General features: G+C 50.7%; 5 protein-coding genes across 5 annotated transcripts in view; all 5 read right to left on the bottom strand.

Annotated features, from left to right (window-relative positions):
* Window positions 1-1,134: 1,134 nt before the first annotated feature.
* On the bottom strand, window positions 1,135-4,143 carry PpBr36_04306 (uncharacterized protein; the record flags this gene model as incomplete). Its single annotated transcript, XM_029891469.1, has 6 exons — window positions 1,135-1,295; window positions 1,359-2,952; window positions 3,033-3,281; window positions 3,366-3,499; window positions 3,580-3,863; window positions 4,100-4,143. 6 exons carry the CDS (start codon window positions 4,141-4,143, stop codon window positions 1,135-1,137), a joined length of 2,466 nt encoding a protein of 821 aa, XP_029749759.1.
* Window positions 4,144-4,470: 327 nt separating this feature from the next.
* Window positions 4,471-5,189, bottom strand: PpBr36_04305 (uncharacterized protein; the record flags this gene model as incomplete). The annotated part of the gene is made up of 2 exons (XM_029891468.1): window positions 4,471-5,039; window positions 5,138-5,189. 2 exons carry the CDS (start codon window positions 5,187-5,189, stop codon window positions 4,471-4,473), a joined length of 621 nt encoding a protein of 206 aa, XP_029749061.1.
* Window positions 5,190-10,324: 5,135 nt separating this feature from the next.
* On the bottom strand, window positions 10,325-12,032 carry PpBr36_04304 (uncharacterized protein; the record flags this gene model as incomplete). The annotated part of the gene is made up of 4 exons (XM_029891467.1): window positions 10,325-11,176; window positions 11,308-11,402; window positions 11,499-11,832; window positions 11,934-12,032. The coding sequence occupies 4 exons, from the start codon at window positions 12,030-12,032 to the stop codon at window positions 10,325-10,327; spliced, it is 1,380 nt and encodes a 459-aa protein (XP_029749062.1).
* Window positions 12,033-12,900: 868 nt separating this feature from the next.
* PpBr36_04303 (uncharacterized protein) lies at window positions 12,901-15,194 on the bottom strand (the record flags this gene model as incomplete). Its single annotated transcript, XM_029891466.1, has 4 exons — window positions 12,901-13,690; window positions 13,760-13,783; window positions 13,891-14,307; window positions 14,506-15,194. The coding sequence occupies 4 exons, from the start codon at window positions 15,192-15,194 to the stop codon at window positions 12,901-12,903; spliced, it is 1,920 nt and encodes a 639-aa protein (XP_029749059.1).
* Window positions 15,195-17,186: 1,992 nt separating this feature from the next.
* Window positions 17,187-17,523, bottom strand: part of PpBr36_04302 (uncharacterized protein) — a gene marked incomplete at both ends in the record, with an annotated part of 2,271 nt that continues 1,934 nt past the window's right edge. Inside the window, one exon of the mRNA XM_029891465.1 lies at window positions 17,187-17,487. Coding sequence (XP_029749060.1) covers window positions 17,187-17,487 — 301 coding nt within the window. The remainder of the gene's footprint in view (window positions 17,488-17,523) is intronic.

The raw sequence follows: 17,523 nt of genomic DNA, 5'->3' as shown, positions 1-17,523 counted from the left end.
CCGAAACGAAAGTCGGACAAATAATTTGATGTAGTAAGACAAAAGCTCGATCACTGACACCGGACCAGCCGAGGAATATAATACTCATATGTGAAAGCCGCCCCAATCTCCCTTCCCATTCAAGCGCATCCCAACAAAAAAAAAAAAAAAAAAGAAAAGAAAAGCTCGCCTGCCGCCCACCACTCTTGTTTTTACCACCACAGACCTCTCGCTGGACGCAGGTCTGTTCATTAAAAGCCGGCTGGTCTTGCTTGTCCAGCCACACCAAAAGTATATATATATATATGTATATGTACCGGTTATGCCCGAACACGGGCAATGAAAATGTCCAGACTCCGCTCTTCCTCACTCGTAGGGTCCACTGATTCCTTGGATCGCGTCTTTTGCAAGAAACAAGTTGCTCTTTGCAAGCTGCGAACATCGTATTGTGCCAGAAGTTCGGCTGGTATCATGATGAACACCAAGATCCTCATACCTGTCACCCTTAAAACCGTGATATTGCCCATAAAGTTTGCCTTCAGCTGTGTTTGGTACCTGGGAGTGGACTTTGCGATGAGAACCATCCCACGCAACCTGAATTTTCACCAGGGTGTCAAGGAACGTCGCACTAAATTTCGTAGGCTTCACCCGCCCAATGGCATTATAGCTGGTAATGGCGCTTTTCGTCGGTAAAATAAAAAAAGAAAAGAAAAAAAAAAAAACGAAAGAGAAGTAACATAAAAAAGTGATAAGAAAAACGTCAATCGGAGCAAATGCTGAGCCATATAGGTAGCCTAGGGGCACCCGAAAAAAAAAAGATATAATTCCCAACAAATGAGTAGAGTATATAAAGTCTCATCGTGGGCAGGTCGTATACAGAGTTGTCCGGTATAAGAGGGCATAAAAGAATAGAGAGCATGTAAAAGAAATAAAGAAGTGGTATCATGGTCCCCGAACTCCATAGGAAAAAGGTAGAAGTCCACACATTCTACAGAAGTGTGAGAAGCTCGGCGCATCATGGCGAGTTGCTGGCCGTTCATATTCGGGAATACTCGTAAAATCCTCTGTCCTTCCCGTGAAGCCAGTTTTTGAGGAACACGATGGTATAGATTCGGTGTGGATGTAAGTTGATAATGATGGTAAAGGTTGCTGTTTCTACCAGCCCTTCTTCCGCGCAAACCGCTTGTTTAGCAGTGCGAGAACCTTGGTGACGTTGAACTGAACGTACTCCAGGTCCAAATCGTCCTGGCCGTCCTTTTGCATTTCGAGCAAATCGTCCAGTTTCAAGTCCAACTCGAGGAGTCCTCGCGTGCGTCCTGTCGACCAACCAGGTTAGTGGGGTGAGTGTGAGATTCGGACAGCGGCAGGCTGAAGCTTACCCTTATAATGTAGCGAAATGACAAATGTTCCGGGTAGAGGGCTCGTAAAGTTGAAATAAATGTTTGCCCGCCTGTTATCCGGAACATTGCTCTTTTGGATGACGCCCTCCTTCTCCAGTTGCTGGTGTGTAAACTTGTACGGGCCCAGCACCTGCTGCTTCTGGGCTTTGCGGCGCGTGCCCTCGCTTTGGCTGCGCACATTGTGCAGATAGCTCTTATACGTCTCCAGCTGACCCACGAGGTACGCATTGTGGTCGCGAATCGTCTTGTAAACCTCCTCCAGCTTCTGTGTCTCGGCGATAACGCCCTCCTTGAGCGAGCCTAGATGTTGCAGCTCCTGCTCGATTTCGTCGCGCAACAAACTGAAACCGTCCGACTTATCGGTCACCTTTAGTTCCTGCAACTGGCTGAGCAACTCCATTGCTCTGATTCCTTTGCGGACCATGACCGCATCGTTCTTGGATGTGGCTGCCGCATCTGCAATCCTCTCCAGTCGCAGTGGACGACGCGCCACGGCTGTATTTTGCGGTATGGAGCGCATGATCTGGACAAAGATAGATTTCGCCTCCATGAAGAAGACCTCTTCTTGTGTGATATCCAGAGCGGCTGTCAGGTTGTCGATAGCCGTCTCCCAACGGCTGTATAGGGGGAGGTTCATAACTCTGTTTTCTTTACGAGGGACTTGCTGCGGTGCTTGGCCGAGTTCCCCCATGAGCAGAGCGAGATGCGAGTTCTCGTCCCGGCAAAGCTCATGTGCATGCTTCTCCAGCAGACCGTGCATAGCGTAAATCTCGTTTAGCGTAATGGACAGCTCGAGATCCTTCTTTGATAACGCCACGTAGTTGTCCATCTCCAGGCTCTCGTAGAAGTCCCCAACCTCGCAAAGATCAAGCATGAACTTGTTGACTCTGCTCTTGTTCATTTGTACAAAAGGCTGAAGCCCAGCCATGTATGGCTCTTTGGCATACGACGGCTTGTTTGCGAGATTCTGTAGCATCTTTGCTATGAGTGTCAAGGTCCTTCGTGGCTTGTCGGCTGGCTGCCCATCGATGAGCATGTACGACTTTGGTGTTACGATAGCAGGGTTGATGAAGCGAAGGAAGAAGAAACCGCCGATGAGAGTACATATAACCTGGTCATTAGCATCAGGATACTTCCTCTTTGTAAGGCTTCGAATCTGCTTGCAGATCCACCTTATACCGTATGGTGCCTCTTCCAGTCCGTCTATAATCGTGCTGAGGAAGCCGTTGGCGATGTCGGTAAGCATGGCTAACCTGGGCTCGATGATCTCTTGGACTTGTTGGTTTGCAGCAGCCTGTTCGGCTGTGACTCCCCTCGGCAATGAAGGAGGCACGCTTCCTGTATCCTCTTCAATCTGCTCAATCATCCGCTCGTAGACCTTTAACGGGTTGATCTCCAGGTCGAGGTCCCTTAGCTCGATCAAACTGTTAATCTTATCGGCAAGTACGGACTTGAGGAAGCTCTGGCCAGGACCTCGCCGCGTGTATGTCGTCATCATTCGCGACACAGGGGTGTTTGCGCGGAGGAGAGACGAGTACTCCGGCGTGTTTTCGAAGTTGTAGGTCAAAACGGACTAATAGTTGCATGGGTGTCAGTGTCGCTGAAGGTTGGTGCGGCCGTAGGGCCCCCCCCAGTTAGCTCAGATAGACGCACCTGGAACATGGTAAGAAGAAGGTGCTCCTCGCGACTCTCGTATTGGTTACCATAAATGGTAAACATAACGGTCTGAAGTAGTGAATCGATCTCTTGCATCGAGACCAGGCGACAAAGGTGGGCAATGTGCCTCGGCTCGGACTGCAGTAAGAACATCAAATTGCCGTACTTCTGTGTCCTGTCGTCGTTGGGGAAGGCTCCTTCTTGTAGGTCGGCGGCATCTTCCAAATAGCTTGCGGTCTCGTGTTGCTGTTACGCGCGGTGCCTGTTAGTGAGAGTTCCAAAGGGGCCCAGAAGGCGGATGCGGTGGCCACGGGTGGACCAAGAGCTCACTTCTTCCAGTGCCATGCGATTTTGGATCAGGAGGGCAATCCTGCCGTCGAGATACCGGACATCCTTTTCTAGAACGAAATTCTTTTTGGATTGTGATGAGATCTTTGATTTGAGATCGCGGAGTACTTTTTGCGCTGCACAGCAAGAACAAAATCAGCCATTCCGCTTTCCCCCCGGCTGTTGCACGGAGTTAGAACAAAGTAGTCAATCATACCTTTGGCAAGATCATCTTCTATTTCCAAGTCGGTCTCGTTTGCCGACATTGACATGTACAATGCCGACATGGAATACCGCTTGGACTGGCGGGTGGACCGCGATCCATCGTAGGAGGACATGGTGTTCTGGCGAGATATGGGCTGAAAGGAGGATGAGGAGGCTGACGAGGCTCTGGATGGAGTTTGCAGCATGACGGACATTTTGACGGAGGCGCGGCTTTGAGGAACCCGAAGCGACCGGTCAGGTTGCTGGGCTGGAGCCTCCGCGACCTCTGATCGACCTCTGGAATGTGACGGTCAGTGGCCCGGTGAAGGAAGGAGAAAAGAAAGACCACTATGTCTTGCTGTCGTTTGGATCGCGATTGTCGCTTGGTGACGGTTTGAAACTTCAGGCGGGCCCAGAGGCAATCGGTATTGGCAACTGACTATGTGTGATTGTGTCGGGTGCGAAACAGAAAATGGCAAATGTCGAAGTGCCAGTTAATCGGGAGGCTAGACGGACGACGTTGAAAAAATGACCGATTGTGGTTTCTCTGTGGCTGGTTGGCGACGGCCTTTGACATCCAAGTAGTTGACAATCGATGCTGACGAGATGGATTGTGTCGGTCGGTCGCACGGGCGGGGGAGATGCAAGGGGCGCCCCTGAGAATCAAGAGGCTTGTTTTCGATTGAATGGGTTCGGAAAAGGCCTCCTCAGATGGCGGGTTCGGGTTTCGTTTCGCGATCGTCCTTGTGTATTTCGTGTGACTGAGAGAAAGCAGCGTGTACTTTTTTTTTTTTTTTTCTATTGCGGTTGGGTTTGGCGATTGACAGGTGGTAGCGGGCGTGACTGGGCAACGAACGGTCTTGGGGGTTTGTTCCTCTGGGTGGTTGCGGAAAAGTGCGGTGCGTCAGGCGTGGGAATTAATCGAGGGAGCTTGTGCTTGAGACTTCTGTCTCAGGAAAAGGGGAGATGCGTGGCCCCCCACCATGCAAGAAAAAAAGGTCCGGGGCGGGATATTGGACCAGGTCAGGCGCCGATAGGACAGACAAGCACGCGCGTTGGGGGTTTGGTTTACGTTACTTGACGGACATGGACGGCTGGGCCAGGGTCTGTTTTGCACGACTATTTGGGTCGTCTTTGTTTCGCAGCCAAGGATGATTGATTGATTGCTGCAACCGCGACAAATTAATTCGTTCAAATGTCGACCCTGGCGCGACTGACCTTGGTGAGAAAATGGGTGGGTGATGAGTGTGAGTGTGCGCGCGCGCGCGTTTGTGTGTGTGTGTGTGTGTGTGTGTGTGTATGTGTGTGTATGAATTGAGACAAAAAGAGGGAGCGGGAAGGCTAAGCAAATGGTGCTGTTCCTGGATTCAATAGGATGCAGCACGCGTGATGGAGGCGAATGCAACGACTTTGGCCACGAAAAGGCGTCCGACGTTACCTCACATAACCTTGCTTGCCCTGCTTCCGGGCTGCTTGCATAGAAATTAATTAACCTCCAGCTACTTTTGCTACTGTACGGTACATAGGTACCCAACTGCCCTAGCTGTGGGCCTTGGCGCCTAAAAACATACCTGACTGCAGCTGCAGTAGCATCATATTACAAGGGTCACCAAGCACACACATACGGTTACCTCTTATGCCCTGCTTGGCCGGGCTCCTCCCAGGATGATAAGCAAAGGTTAGTGGGGAGTGTTTCCGGTACGACTGCCTCGCCTAGCTGCGCTAGGAAGCTCGGTGTACCTCGTACACAGGTGGCTACGACATGTTAAAATTGCTTTTCTTTCAAATCATTGGATGGTTTTTACTCCGTGCTAAAAGATCGGCCATGAGTCCTCCCCATCTTGTACCGAAGAACGGACGAACTGGAATCCAACGTCGACTGGTTTCCAGGCCCGTATATCAATCAACAATTAGACCAAAGGGTTCATCCGCCAATATTCCCCAGGAATTTCTAGCATTAAACCCTAACGAAGCGCAGTAGAATCTCTCGGAAATTTAGGTGACAGACATTAGTTGTGGTTGAGGATTAATGTAACGGCTTGCGGCACGGGTTTCAATTACGCTGTACGCAATCCGAAAGAGCCATGCCTCTGGGCATGGTACTGAGCACACACACACAATCTCACCAAACGTGCCATTTGACCCAGCTTACCTCATCCTAGCAAACAGCTTGAGTTTTGTCGTCTCGTTTCCTCCCTGCCTTATCCGTCCTATTGTCGGCATTCCAGAAATTTAGGTTCACCTGCAAGATTTGCAGTGACGTGATTAAAGGACCCCTTGGCGTCGCAACTCTATATTCCGGCTTCAGATTCGTAGATTGACAGGCAGCTTCCTGGCTGCAAGGATTACGACTGAATAGGCCCTTTTGTTTTTTTTTTTTTTAATCCTTGTGTGTGCTGTACACACACAGCATTTGTCAGACACCACTTTAGAGTGATTGTTCAAACCATCGAAGTGGAGTGCGACCCGATCTTGACGGGCGGTCCAGGGCGGTGGTGGCTCCCCCCTTGCACACGGCACTCGTCAATCTTTTGTTTGAGAATTGCTGCAGGGGTGAATGAGGGCGTGCAGAATGTCAGGGGAGTGCCAGCTATGAGTGGCCAGCTCAAATCTCCACTCAAACATACATTTTGCCCCTCAGGGGTGAGTGGAGGGATACACCCTGTAACATGTCCGCGACTCTTTTTTTTTTGTTACTACGTACATATATTTTGTACTCTTCCAGATTGGTTGCACGCCGTTGCTTTCTTACAAATATGCACAGTATGTCTGCTACTTAACGGACTCAATCAAGCGCCCTTGATACATTCCCATGTCATCACATTCGAAGAGGAAAAAAATGTTTCGTTTAGCAATCACCAGTAATGGTAGATATCTTTAGCAATCCACACACAGCTGAGCAAAGGGAAAAAGTAATTGCCTCGGTTGTGTCGATCCGCCACTGCACAAGAAAACCCCCCTCCCTTTCCCTACTTCGAAACGGGATTAGTGCTTGCTCGTCTATATCAGCCGCAGATATCAAGGATCTGTGGCATTGAGCGACCATGACTTTTTTTTCCTGCGGGACATGGAAACGATCTTTGTTCCTCCCCACTGTTAATTTTTTTGTTCCATTCTTTTTTTTTTTTTTCTCTTAAAGAGCCCAGCTGAGAGACGGTCGCCCGGACCAAAGGAAAACGTCAGCCGTGGCTTGGGTTTGCTCTGCAGTGGATCTACGCGCCCAAGGTACGATGTGCTATTATTGTCATCCGCTACTGTAGGACTAGTAAACGACTTCGAACTGCGGACGCCGCAAGAAGTCCAAGAACACGTTACGTACAAGGCATGTCAGATTTTGACACATGGTACGGATGGCAAGATTGTTATACTTGATTGGTCGCGTGGCTGGCTAGCACAGTGACGGCTCCGAATTGACCCTTATTGGCTGGCTGAAGAAAAGTCTACTTGGCCGTACTACTGTAGTCCTGAGGCCACTGACAGATAAGCACTGGCTAAAAAAAAACATCTTGCTACTTTTGGTGAGACTAACTACGGTACTCTTCTTTGTTCTTGAAATTTCCCAGCTCGTCTGTTGACATGGCAAGTGGCTAGCTGTAGTTGGATTTTGTTTCGTCGCATGGTGCAGACGGAAAACCATCGGCGTGTCTACCAAGTATGTAGTCGGGGTTCGGTTTCTAGAACAACGGACATATCCAGTTTTGTGGTATGTACAGTATACAAAAGTACCTTCTGAGTATCAGTCTTCTAAAGCTTCCACCGATACTTCCCGTATGTATCGAGTGCATAATCTACACCTGGCCAGGGGAGAAACGAACCAGGTTGACGTGGTGAATAAGACGGGACAACTTAAACCATGCCTGGTAACAAGGCTGTGCTACAGAGCTTGTGTTTTTTTTTTCTCCTTGGTTCGTTCTCTTCTTCCCATCCCACCAGCAGCAGTAATAGTTAAGCACACTTCTGCATCATCTGTCCTTGCAAATTATGCAACCGTCTCTTCGGTGAGGCGTCGCATCGTCAAATGATCGGCCGATTTCTTGCGCGGAGAGTCCTTCCATGGCCCGCCCCGGCGGGAGACAGGTTCCCGGATATTCTTTCCATTTGCAATTCATTGTTATTGCCTGCTTCGTAGATTTTTCTAGTGTCAGTCTCTCGCTAATTTGCGTGCGATGCTCCAAAAATCGGCCCATGAAACCGAGTCAGGAATCAAGTTTCCTTGGGTGTTTGGTTATCGGGCTTTGATTTTGATTGCAGAAAGTTGCCAATGCCACCAAAAATTGAACGCGGGCAAGAAATTCTTTGGTACTACTGTAACCATTAAGTCAGATCGATTGAAGCTATCCTGGCCAAATTCAAATTGACATTTGTCCATGGAACGCAGCAGCATGGCATTGTTTCAAAGCTTCACCCACCGCCTTTTCTTTTCTTTTCTTTTCTTTTCTTTTTTTTTTCTTTATTTTTTTACAAAAAATTTATAAAAAAAACTTCTCCCCAAACCTCACCCGTCCGTCTGGCGCTGCACATACCTGTAGGCTGGCTGATCAGCAGACTTTAGCCGACCATGTTTATCCAGTGTTTTGATAGCGAACTTTGTGACGCTGTTGACATAAAGGGGCACCTACTCGAATTTCCATTGGGATCTGGACCATTCAGATCGTCTTTTTTTTTCACCTCACGGTTTTGTACAACATTTTTCATGTCACAACTTTTCTCATGGTAGGCCAAAGGCTGTGCGTTACTTTATGATTTTCGTGGGTACGGAGTGTTAATCGTAAGGTCCGTGTGAGAAACTAACCGACGGGGTATGGGATCGTTAAAGAATTTTCAACGGCGCTGCGGCACACCCTCTCCCACAATTAAACAAAAAAGGAAGGCAGTCTTGGCTCGATTCGGAGTTATGGGGCAAAATCTTTCTTCGGTTTCAATGTTTAATGACGAAACAGGAGATGCCAAGCAACAAGCGGTCACATTCAGGTTCTGCGTTGCTGCTGCATGGTGAGCAACATTCCAGTGATGTGGAGGATATGGTTGAACATGTCATCACGCTTAGAGATTCCTGGCTAGCAAGGCTAGAAACTAGTATCGGCAAGGTTTCCAAGTTAGCCAAGAGGGTACAAAGTAAGGGGTGGATGATGGATGTACTACGTTTAAAAAATGCTCCTAATTAGTTTTTATTCTTATATCTGCGGGACCTTTTTGCCCATTTTTCCACAAGCCCATCTTTACGATGGCGAGTTATGAGTCGGGGGGGCATGAGGAAATGAACTCAATTGACTCCTGCAAGGCAGAAACGAGATCAGCCCAACCCACCTCGCCCACGTAGCATCGCGCGCTCGAAGAACGCGAGAAAGAAAGACGAAAAAAAAAAAAAAAAAAAAAAAAAAACTAGACTTACACCCCACAGTTTTTCCCCATCAATCTAGGAACGCTAAATCACGCGCACAGAGGCACGCGATGGCAACCAAGTGCTCAAGCTTGGGCATGTGTTTACCCATCCCGCAGAAGTTCAACAGCCACCGCTTTGATAACCCGAGGATAGGATACCTGCCAACGGTAGCATAGCAGGAAGTAGTAAAAATAGATTCGATCTGTGGGTGGCGGAGGCGGCTATACGGGAAGCGGGCAAGGAAATGGGAATATGGAAAACAGATATACGATTCAGCGCGCGCGGACTATCATTATCGCGCCACTTCGCGTAACATGAACCACTTTTTTTTTTAACCCCTTCACTGGCTCCTCCCTTGATCTAACCGTTAAAGGTGTACCTTGGTCGGTATGATCCGAGACGAGGGGGACTGGCCCAACTGGACAATGGCGTTAAATTACGACGCTGACACAAAGTTGCTGCATATTTTTGGCTGCTTGTCACGCAGGTCTTGTGCAGATCTTAGCTCGCTTTTCTCTGCCCTCGGCTCAAAAACGTTTGCGTGCTAGTCTCGTCTAGACATTAGCTCCCCGTTGAACGTACTACGTAATCGAACGGCTTTTTCCGGGCTACAACGTGGTCATTGGATTGTAGTACTCGAAATTCCTAAAGCACAGAAAAAAAAAAAAAAAAAAAAAAAAAAAAAACTCGTCCGCTAAGAGAGCCCATGCAAGAAGGTTAGCCCCCGGTCTTTTGTGGGGGGAAGCATCACACGATTGACTGTCCGCTCGTCTAAATGAGTAAAGCAAACAAATGTCTCGGGTCCAGCTGAACGGGTGCTAATCAAGGTCCGGGAAAACAATAGAGATAATACATACGCAGGGAGAAGTCAGACAGACAAGAAAAGAAACAGAAAAAAAAAGGCAAAGGGAACACAAGGAATGAAACCGTTTTTGATAAAATGAACAAACATTACGGAGTAATTACGGCCTACAAGGATAGGCCTCTTTTTTCTGTTGTCGAGTCCCATTTCGGTCTTAGTCTCAGTTTCCAATCTCCATCAAGCCAAAAAACGCAACTTTAACGATTCAGTCTCCGATGGCTTATTTCGTACGCAAAGACTCTCGTCATAGACGTGGCTTAGAGGTACAGATTCAGGTACCGAGTCAATTGTGGGTGTTACCAGACGTTGTTCAACCAAGACAGGTTCGGCATCGGGGGGGTTCTGTCTGCTTCGTTTTGCAAAGAAGTCGAAAGAATCAGAACAAGCCAACAAGACTTGGGGTCAAAGGTTCAGTCATGACTAGGTATATAGGTAATACTTGCACTACCCCCCTCTGACCGATCTGGCCACATGGCCATGGCGCCCACCCCCACCAACCTCGTTGCTCCTTGCTCATTGCACAGGCACGATGAGGCGGTCAACGTCAGGACCCCACAGCCCGTCTCCAGCGCCCGACACCACAATGGTGTTGTCGGTGCTGGGACGCAGCTGGACGTGGAGCGTGCTGTCAGACACGCCGCCCCTCGTGGGCTCAAAAGCCAGCCTGGTCGGCGGCCCACCATTGACCGTCACGTTGGCGTAGCGCGGGTTGCCGTCGCCATTGGCGAACCTGATCCTCACGGTCGTGAGCGTGCCCTCGGGCGCGGAGCTGCGCACGCCCAAAACGGTGACGATGCCGTTCACGTCGCCGCCGATGTAGCCGGCCGCGTTGCCGCCCGAGCAGCCGCTGCACGAGACGACGCGCGCGCCGCCGCCCAGCTGCCCGGCCTCGCCCTCGTAGGCGTTGACGTCGCCGGCCGGCTGCCAGGGCGCGCCGGGCGCGCCGGCGTTGGGGACCCAGGCGTCCCTGTTCTTGAGCGACACGGTCGTCCCCGAGATGTCGAGCGGCAGCCACACGTACGTGCTGGCCTGCAGGTTCGTCGACACCCAGCGGTCGCCCAGGTACATGACGTTGCCGCTGCCGCCGTAGGGGAGGATGTAGGTGGTCTGCGACGCGTATGTGTTGCTGCCCTTGTCGGCAAACGTATTCCAGCCGCTCCAGGGACCCGAGATGGACGTCGCCGTGCTGTAGACGTTGTCGTTGGGGTCCCACCCCGTCAGCTTGGACCCGAACATGTAGTAGATGCCGTCGCGCTTGAGCATGGCGGGCGACTCGATGTGTTCGCTCCACAGGTAGGTTGATGTCGTGTCGGCGAAGCCGAGGTAGTCGTCTGTCAGACGGTTGATGCGAAGGCCATTCTCGCGCTACAAGGGAGTAGTGTTGAAGGGGTTTTTTTTGGGTCAGTTTTTCTGCATATTCTACAGAGAAAGCCTTGGAATTGGCCAAAGATATACTAGGGGGGTGGGATTAGGAGGCTAGGAACATATAAACCTACGTCTTCAGTGAGCAGATACGCGGTGCCATCGTCATCCTTGAACAAGCCGCTATCCCGGCTCTGGAAGCCAAGAGGTCTGGAGCCGCCCAAGTAGGCTATTTGAAGACAGCTCTTTTGTTAGCTCTGTTTTTTTGTTATGACAGAACAGATAGAAAAAAAATCCTTAGAAGAGTCGATTGGCAAAAACTTACTGTACTTTCCGCAGACCGAATCGCCCACAGCAACACCAGCCCTCGCATCCTTGTAATCGCTGCTGTCAATGTGCATCCACAAGACGTACTTTTGCGTGCGCTCGTTGAAGATGACCTTGGGCCGCTCGACGATCCTGTTCGGGCCCAGGTCGCCGGCCTCGGCCGTGCGCGACAGCAGGGCGCCCTCGTACCGCCACCGCACCAGGTCGGTGCTGGAGTAGCAGTTGACGTTCTGGAAGGCGCTGCCGTTGGTCTTGTCCTCTCCGATCATAAAGTATGTCCCGTTGACGACGATGATGCCCGTGCCGTGAGCTTGGATGTGTTGGCCGTTATCCTATTGGAAGGGGGGAGAGGGTTTGTGTTTCTGCGTCAGATCAAAAAAAAAAGGAAAATGTATTTTACAGGAAAATCGCAAGCACCGGAACAAGGACATACCGCCGTCCATGTTCCTCCGGGAACGATTTGCAGTGACGCGTATGCGCCCGAGAGGATGGCGAGGCCAACAGCGGCCGAACGGCACAGCGGTGCAAGCATTTTCTGGAATATATACAAACTGGTTTCCAGAATGTCTATTATTATTACTGCTGCTTGATGGACACGATCGCCCTTGTGGCCGGAGGATGACGGTCAAGATGGCAGATGCACAAAGAGAAGTGACTGGACCGGACCATATATTACATTAAAGGTAGGTAAATAGAATAGCATAATGTTTTGCCAGGCTCGCATCCCTGTGCCCATTTATATACTACTTTTCAAAATACTGCTTGGGCAGAGAGAGAAAAAAAAAAAAAAAAAAAGACCTCGGAAGGCGGACCTCGTGTCATTGTATGATCCCTCCAATTAACTGACAAAGGACCATCAACACAGCCCAATGCGGTAAATGATGCATTAACGTGGTATTGTATGCAATTGTATGATTGTGGGGAAATAGGACCGACGTGACCCCAGGTTCATCATGGTGCGGGTCAGCACGAGTCGTTCTTGGTGGACTTTTCCCGCCTGCAGACTGGGGCCGTGGATACCCCGAGGATGGGGGCGCTCGAGCGACTGCGCGTGATGCTTGTTCACCCCCTCGGACGAACCCTTGGTTGTCACGCCCGGCATGTAGTATCGTGGTCAAACTCTCCAAATTTGCCGCCGCAATGTGGGAGCCGCTCGTTGCAATATTGCGCCGAGGCGGATGTATGAAAACCTTGATCTTTTTTTTTTTTTTTTGTGTGTGTTCTGTGATGTTTAACTCTAATAGCAAGCCCCGCTAGAATAATAGTAAAAAGAAACATATTAAAATAAGGTTAATATATATATATATATATATATATATATAGCCAAGGGTTATTTATCTATCTATCTATCAGTCATGTCGTTATGCGTACCGTACCGGAGCCTGCCACATGAATTTTATCTATACTGCCACCTGGCCCCTTTGAGAAATCCCCTTTTCAGCATCTCCAGCTGCTGTAGTAATACTTTCAACCACATCACCGCCACCAACACCACTGACACTCCTCTCCAAAGCAGCAGCAGCCTCCGCCTCCCTCCCCTGCCTCCTCAGCGCCCTAGCCAGCCTCCTCGCCCGCTTCGCCTCATTCTCCTCCTCCTCCTCCCTCATGCGGCGGATGACAGGGCTGCGCGCCCTGATCCGGTCGCCGTACTTGTAGAACACGACGGGGATGGGTATGAAGATGACCTCGAGCAGACCCAGCAGCATGCCGGCCCAGCGCGGCGACAGCGCGGCGTACATGGCGGCGCCGGCGAGGGGCAGCGTGCCGCCAAACAGCGAGCGGACGACTGCGTTGCTGGCCAAGGCGCTGGCGCTGTAGATGCCGTAGGCCGAGGCCAGGTAGCTGCTGCCGTAGATGAAGACGAGCGTGTTCCCGGCGCCGAAGGGGATCCCCGCCGCGATGGGCACCGCCCAGTGGATGGTGACGGGCAGACAGGTCCAGGCGAACACGAGCTGGCCCACCGCGGCCAGCACGGCGCCCATCACCATGGCGCTGGCCGACGCCTCGGGCGCCACGCGGCCCGTCGTGGGGTCCTTGGGGTGCGAGTTGATGAGCCGCCGGAGGAGCGGCTCTGCGGCGATGGACAGCAGCACACCGACGCCCATGCCGAGGAAGGCCAGGCCTGATGTGCCGGGGCCCCAGCCGCGGTGCTGGGAGAAGACGATGGGGTAGGCGACGAAGCAGAGGTAGCTGTTTGGGGGGGGGGGGGGGTTTGTTTGTGTAAGTAGCCCCCTTTTGTAGGCGTCAAAGATGACTTACAGAATTCCGTAGATCAAGGAAATCCTATCAGTTCGAGAAGCAGAGCCGGTCGGTCAGTAATCTAGCACACCGATACTGGCCAAAGTAGAAAGAAACAAGGACAGAAAAAAGAAAAAAAAAAAAAAGCATACCATAGATTAAAAAACCACAAGATAGGCTCCGTCACAGCCAACACAAACGGCCTGGCCATGTTCTCCTTAAACAGCCGAACCTTGGAATCTGCCGCCTCGTCGTACCTGGACCACCACCTATCGTCGTCTGTCTCCTTCCTCCTGCGTTGCGCTTTGGCCCGGAGTATGGCGGGCGCGTAAGTCTCCCGGACTGTGAACATGAGCCCGGAAGCTACGACGCCCAGGATCAGCACCAGCCAATTGTCCCACCGCCAGCCGTAGGCCTGGTACACAAAACCGCCAATTAGGGGGCCCGTTGCGGGCCCGTTGAAGGGAGCAATGGAGAAGAGAGACATGCACAGCGCCCGGTACTGCTCGGTCGATATGTCAACGACGGTGCCGGGGCTATTGGCGATCATGGCGGCGCCGAAGACGGCTCTTTTTGGTTTGGTTTGTTAGCATGGCTTCAGCTGGGGGGGGTATGCGTCTCTAAGAATTTTTGAACCGACTCACTGGTTTCCCAAAATGCCAGTGGTTTACATCGCCTAGAAGCTTGGCACGAAGAAAACAAAGTTACCCACCTAGTCTCTTCGAAGAAAAAAAAAAAAAAAAAAAAAAAAAAAAAAATAAACTCACCCAAAAAACCGCACCACTATAATCTCCTCAAGAGAATTAGCCACGGCTGTCGGAATAACAAGCACCGTGAAGCAGACCAAGCAGACGAGATAGACGGGCCGGCGGCCGTACAGCTCACTCAGCGGGGCCAGCACCACACTCCCGACGGCCAGGCCGACGAGGTAGCTGGTGACGCCGAGGGTGGCGAGGGTCTGGCTGGCGACGTCAAACTCGAGCATCAGGCCCGGGATCGAGGCCGTGTAGCTGGTGCTGTACAGGACTACGACCCACGTCGAGAAGGCGATGCAGAAGATCACCCAGCCGCGGTACCAGAGCGGCCAGTCGCGCGGGTCGTCGCCATCGTCAAACGTCACCTCGTGCTCCGGCATGCGCGACGCCGTGCTGCCGAAGCTGGTGCCCGTCCTGGCCCGCGCCACGGACCCGCCTAGCCCCTCGTCGGCATCTGCATCCTGGTCCGCCGAAGAGATGTGCGACGCTGTTGTCGTGTACCGGGAGAGCTCCGGGAGTGATTCCTCCGAGGCCCCGCTTGATGAACCTTGGCTGGAGTTGTGGGCGTGACTGATCTTTTTCTGGCCTGTCTTGACCTCGATGGTTTTGTCGTCGACTTCGGACCTGTCCGACAGAGATGATGCTTCGGTCTGCTGCTGCTGCTGCTGCCGCCGCAGGTCATACTTCTTTTCCGAGTCCATCTCGACAAACGTGGGGCAATACTACCAGGAGCCGGTTCCTTGGTTGGATCTGTGAAAGGAAACTTCTCTGACTGCCTTGTTGATGACCAGAATACGACTCGAAAACCCCAGGCAAGTTGGGTCTCACTCCACCAACAGGATGGAATGCCACAGTGGCCCTTGTTTAGAGACTATCTACCTGGATAATAGCCCGGTATAAAGCAGCCGAGCAGATATAGGAGGAGACGGAAAAGGTGGGCTTGTTCATATTATATGTCAACCAAGAGAAGGCTCAGCAAAAAAACATGGACGACCACCTATTCAAACAGTCACCTTTAAAACCAAGCCAAATAATACGAAACAAAACGAAACAAATGGTGCAGAATCAGACCCGAATTCGAAGCATAGGCAGATAATGTCACACAGCTGACAGGTCTGACAGATTCAAGATAGTATCGATGCAGCAAAGAGAAAAAGACAGCAAGCACCTCAGCGTTTGATCGGCATAGATCCCGAAGGGCAAAAATCCCCTCCGCCCCCCTCCGCTGGCCAAATACATGGCATCATTCATTACCTGAAGCGTTACTGTTTGTCAGTCGTGACTCCACACAGATCTGTCTTTTCCCTCTGTTCTGTGCCCCCCTCCTCCTTCATCCCTCCTCTCCACAGCCTGCCTCGGCCTTGGCTTACCTCAAGTTAGGTTAGCCTGCTGCACGTAGCAGAGTAGAGAAAACACCTATCAGGGTAAAACGGGTACAGCGCGGCAATAAGGCACCCAAACAAATTTAAAATAAAAAAAATAACATAAAAATAAAAATAAGGGACAGGGAGAAGATGGCTTGGCAATGTAACCCTACGATTTCCTATCCTGGTCCCAGTATGACCTGATTGATGAACAAAGAAGGAGGGATCGTGCGGCATGATCACCGCTAATTGGATCTTGAGTCGCGGTATCTATTCCGCACTTGCTTCTTTTGTTTTTGATATGTGCAAGACGAGCGTTGTCACCTTGTTGCGCCAATTAAGAAAAAAAAAGAATAAAAGAGGGAGAAAAAATAAAATAAAATAAGCAGCTGGTGTAGTGTTCGCTGTTAACGCAGGAATCTTACTCCGATGTTCGGATGTTGTTGCTTCACCGCAACGGTCTTCTTGGACTCTAGCGTTGTGGGTCTTGGACGTTACTTCGACGTTATCATAAAACCCCTGAGATCCCAATACGCCATCATTCACGTAGAAAAAGTGTTTGCTTGATTCAGCAAGATGCGTCAGCTTGCTTCCCGATTCAACCGCCTTGGCCCCACTGCTTTCGTATTCCAGCTGATTACCAGTCACCTTCTTGTGTCAACAAAGCGTCCAAGTTCTATTTTTATAAATGTCTATTAATCGAACCATCGTATTTAATAATGTCATATAACCTTTTGCGCCTGTCTCGCATTGTTGCTCTTCTTTGTCCCTTCCAGTACGCCTTATGTCCCAAGTTTTCCATGTACTCTGCGCCTTTTGTCTCTTTTGAGGAGGTTATTGCTCTTTTTTTTCATGTACACGGCACCCTGATTATTCCTCACGCCAGCCCGCTTCTTGTGTAAGATGCCATAAACCCGAAACAACAGCTTACACAAGCGTCCACTGGCAACAACCTTGAAAAAAAAGAAAGAGCACAAAGGAAATAAAGGCTCGCTTTATCTGCAATAATAAATCAGATGAAATAACCCGAATAAGCCATTTGAGGATGGCAACTGAAGTGAAATATGTTTTCCCACACCCAAATCGAAATAGTAGGACACGGTCATGCAGACGTAACTAGCAAAGCTCCATTAACGCCCTCGTTCGCAAACAACACATCTGGGTTCTCTCTCACCCAAAAGCCCCGGAGATTGAAAGCATCCAGTCAAACCCCAACCGACAAGTAGTTTGAAATGAAATGGGTATTAAGGCAATTAAATAATCGCACAAGGCAAGCCGTAAAAGTTGGACACTTGATTGTTCGCACTTTTCCAGGAGGCGTCCTTCATCTCAGAGGTCAATAACCATTCCCGAGAACTGTGGGTTGGTGCTTGCCGGGTTGAGGTCATAGCCTAAAGAACCGTTTTCCGTCTTAGTCGAACCGTCTTGGGCCAGCTTCTCGGCCTTTTCTCGCTCTGCCTGCTCTTTTTCGGCTTTGGTTGCGCGCGGCTTGCGAATCTGACCACCTCGGGAGCCTGGACCACCACCACGGCCTCTTCCAGTGGTTGTGCTGCCACGCGTTGTGCCACCACGGCCACCGCCCCGACTGCCTCGTCCGCCTCCACGCCCGCGCTTAGCAGGTCCCTCGGATCTAACAAAGTTTAGTTATTAGCGAGAGTACTGAAAA

The sequence above is a fragment of the Pyricularia pennisetigena genome, chromosome 6, assembly GCF_004337985.1.
Source record: "Pyricularia pennisetigena strain Br36 chromosome 6, whole genome shotgun sequence".
Lineage (NCBI taxonomy): Eukaryota > Fungi > Ascomycota > Sordariomycetes > Magnaporthales > Pyriculariaceae > Pyricularia > Pyricularia pennisetigena.
This window is presented reverse-complemented; position numbering and strand designations above follow the sequence as displayed.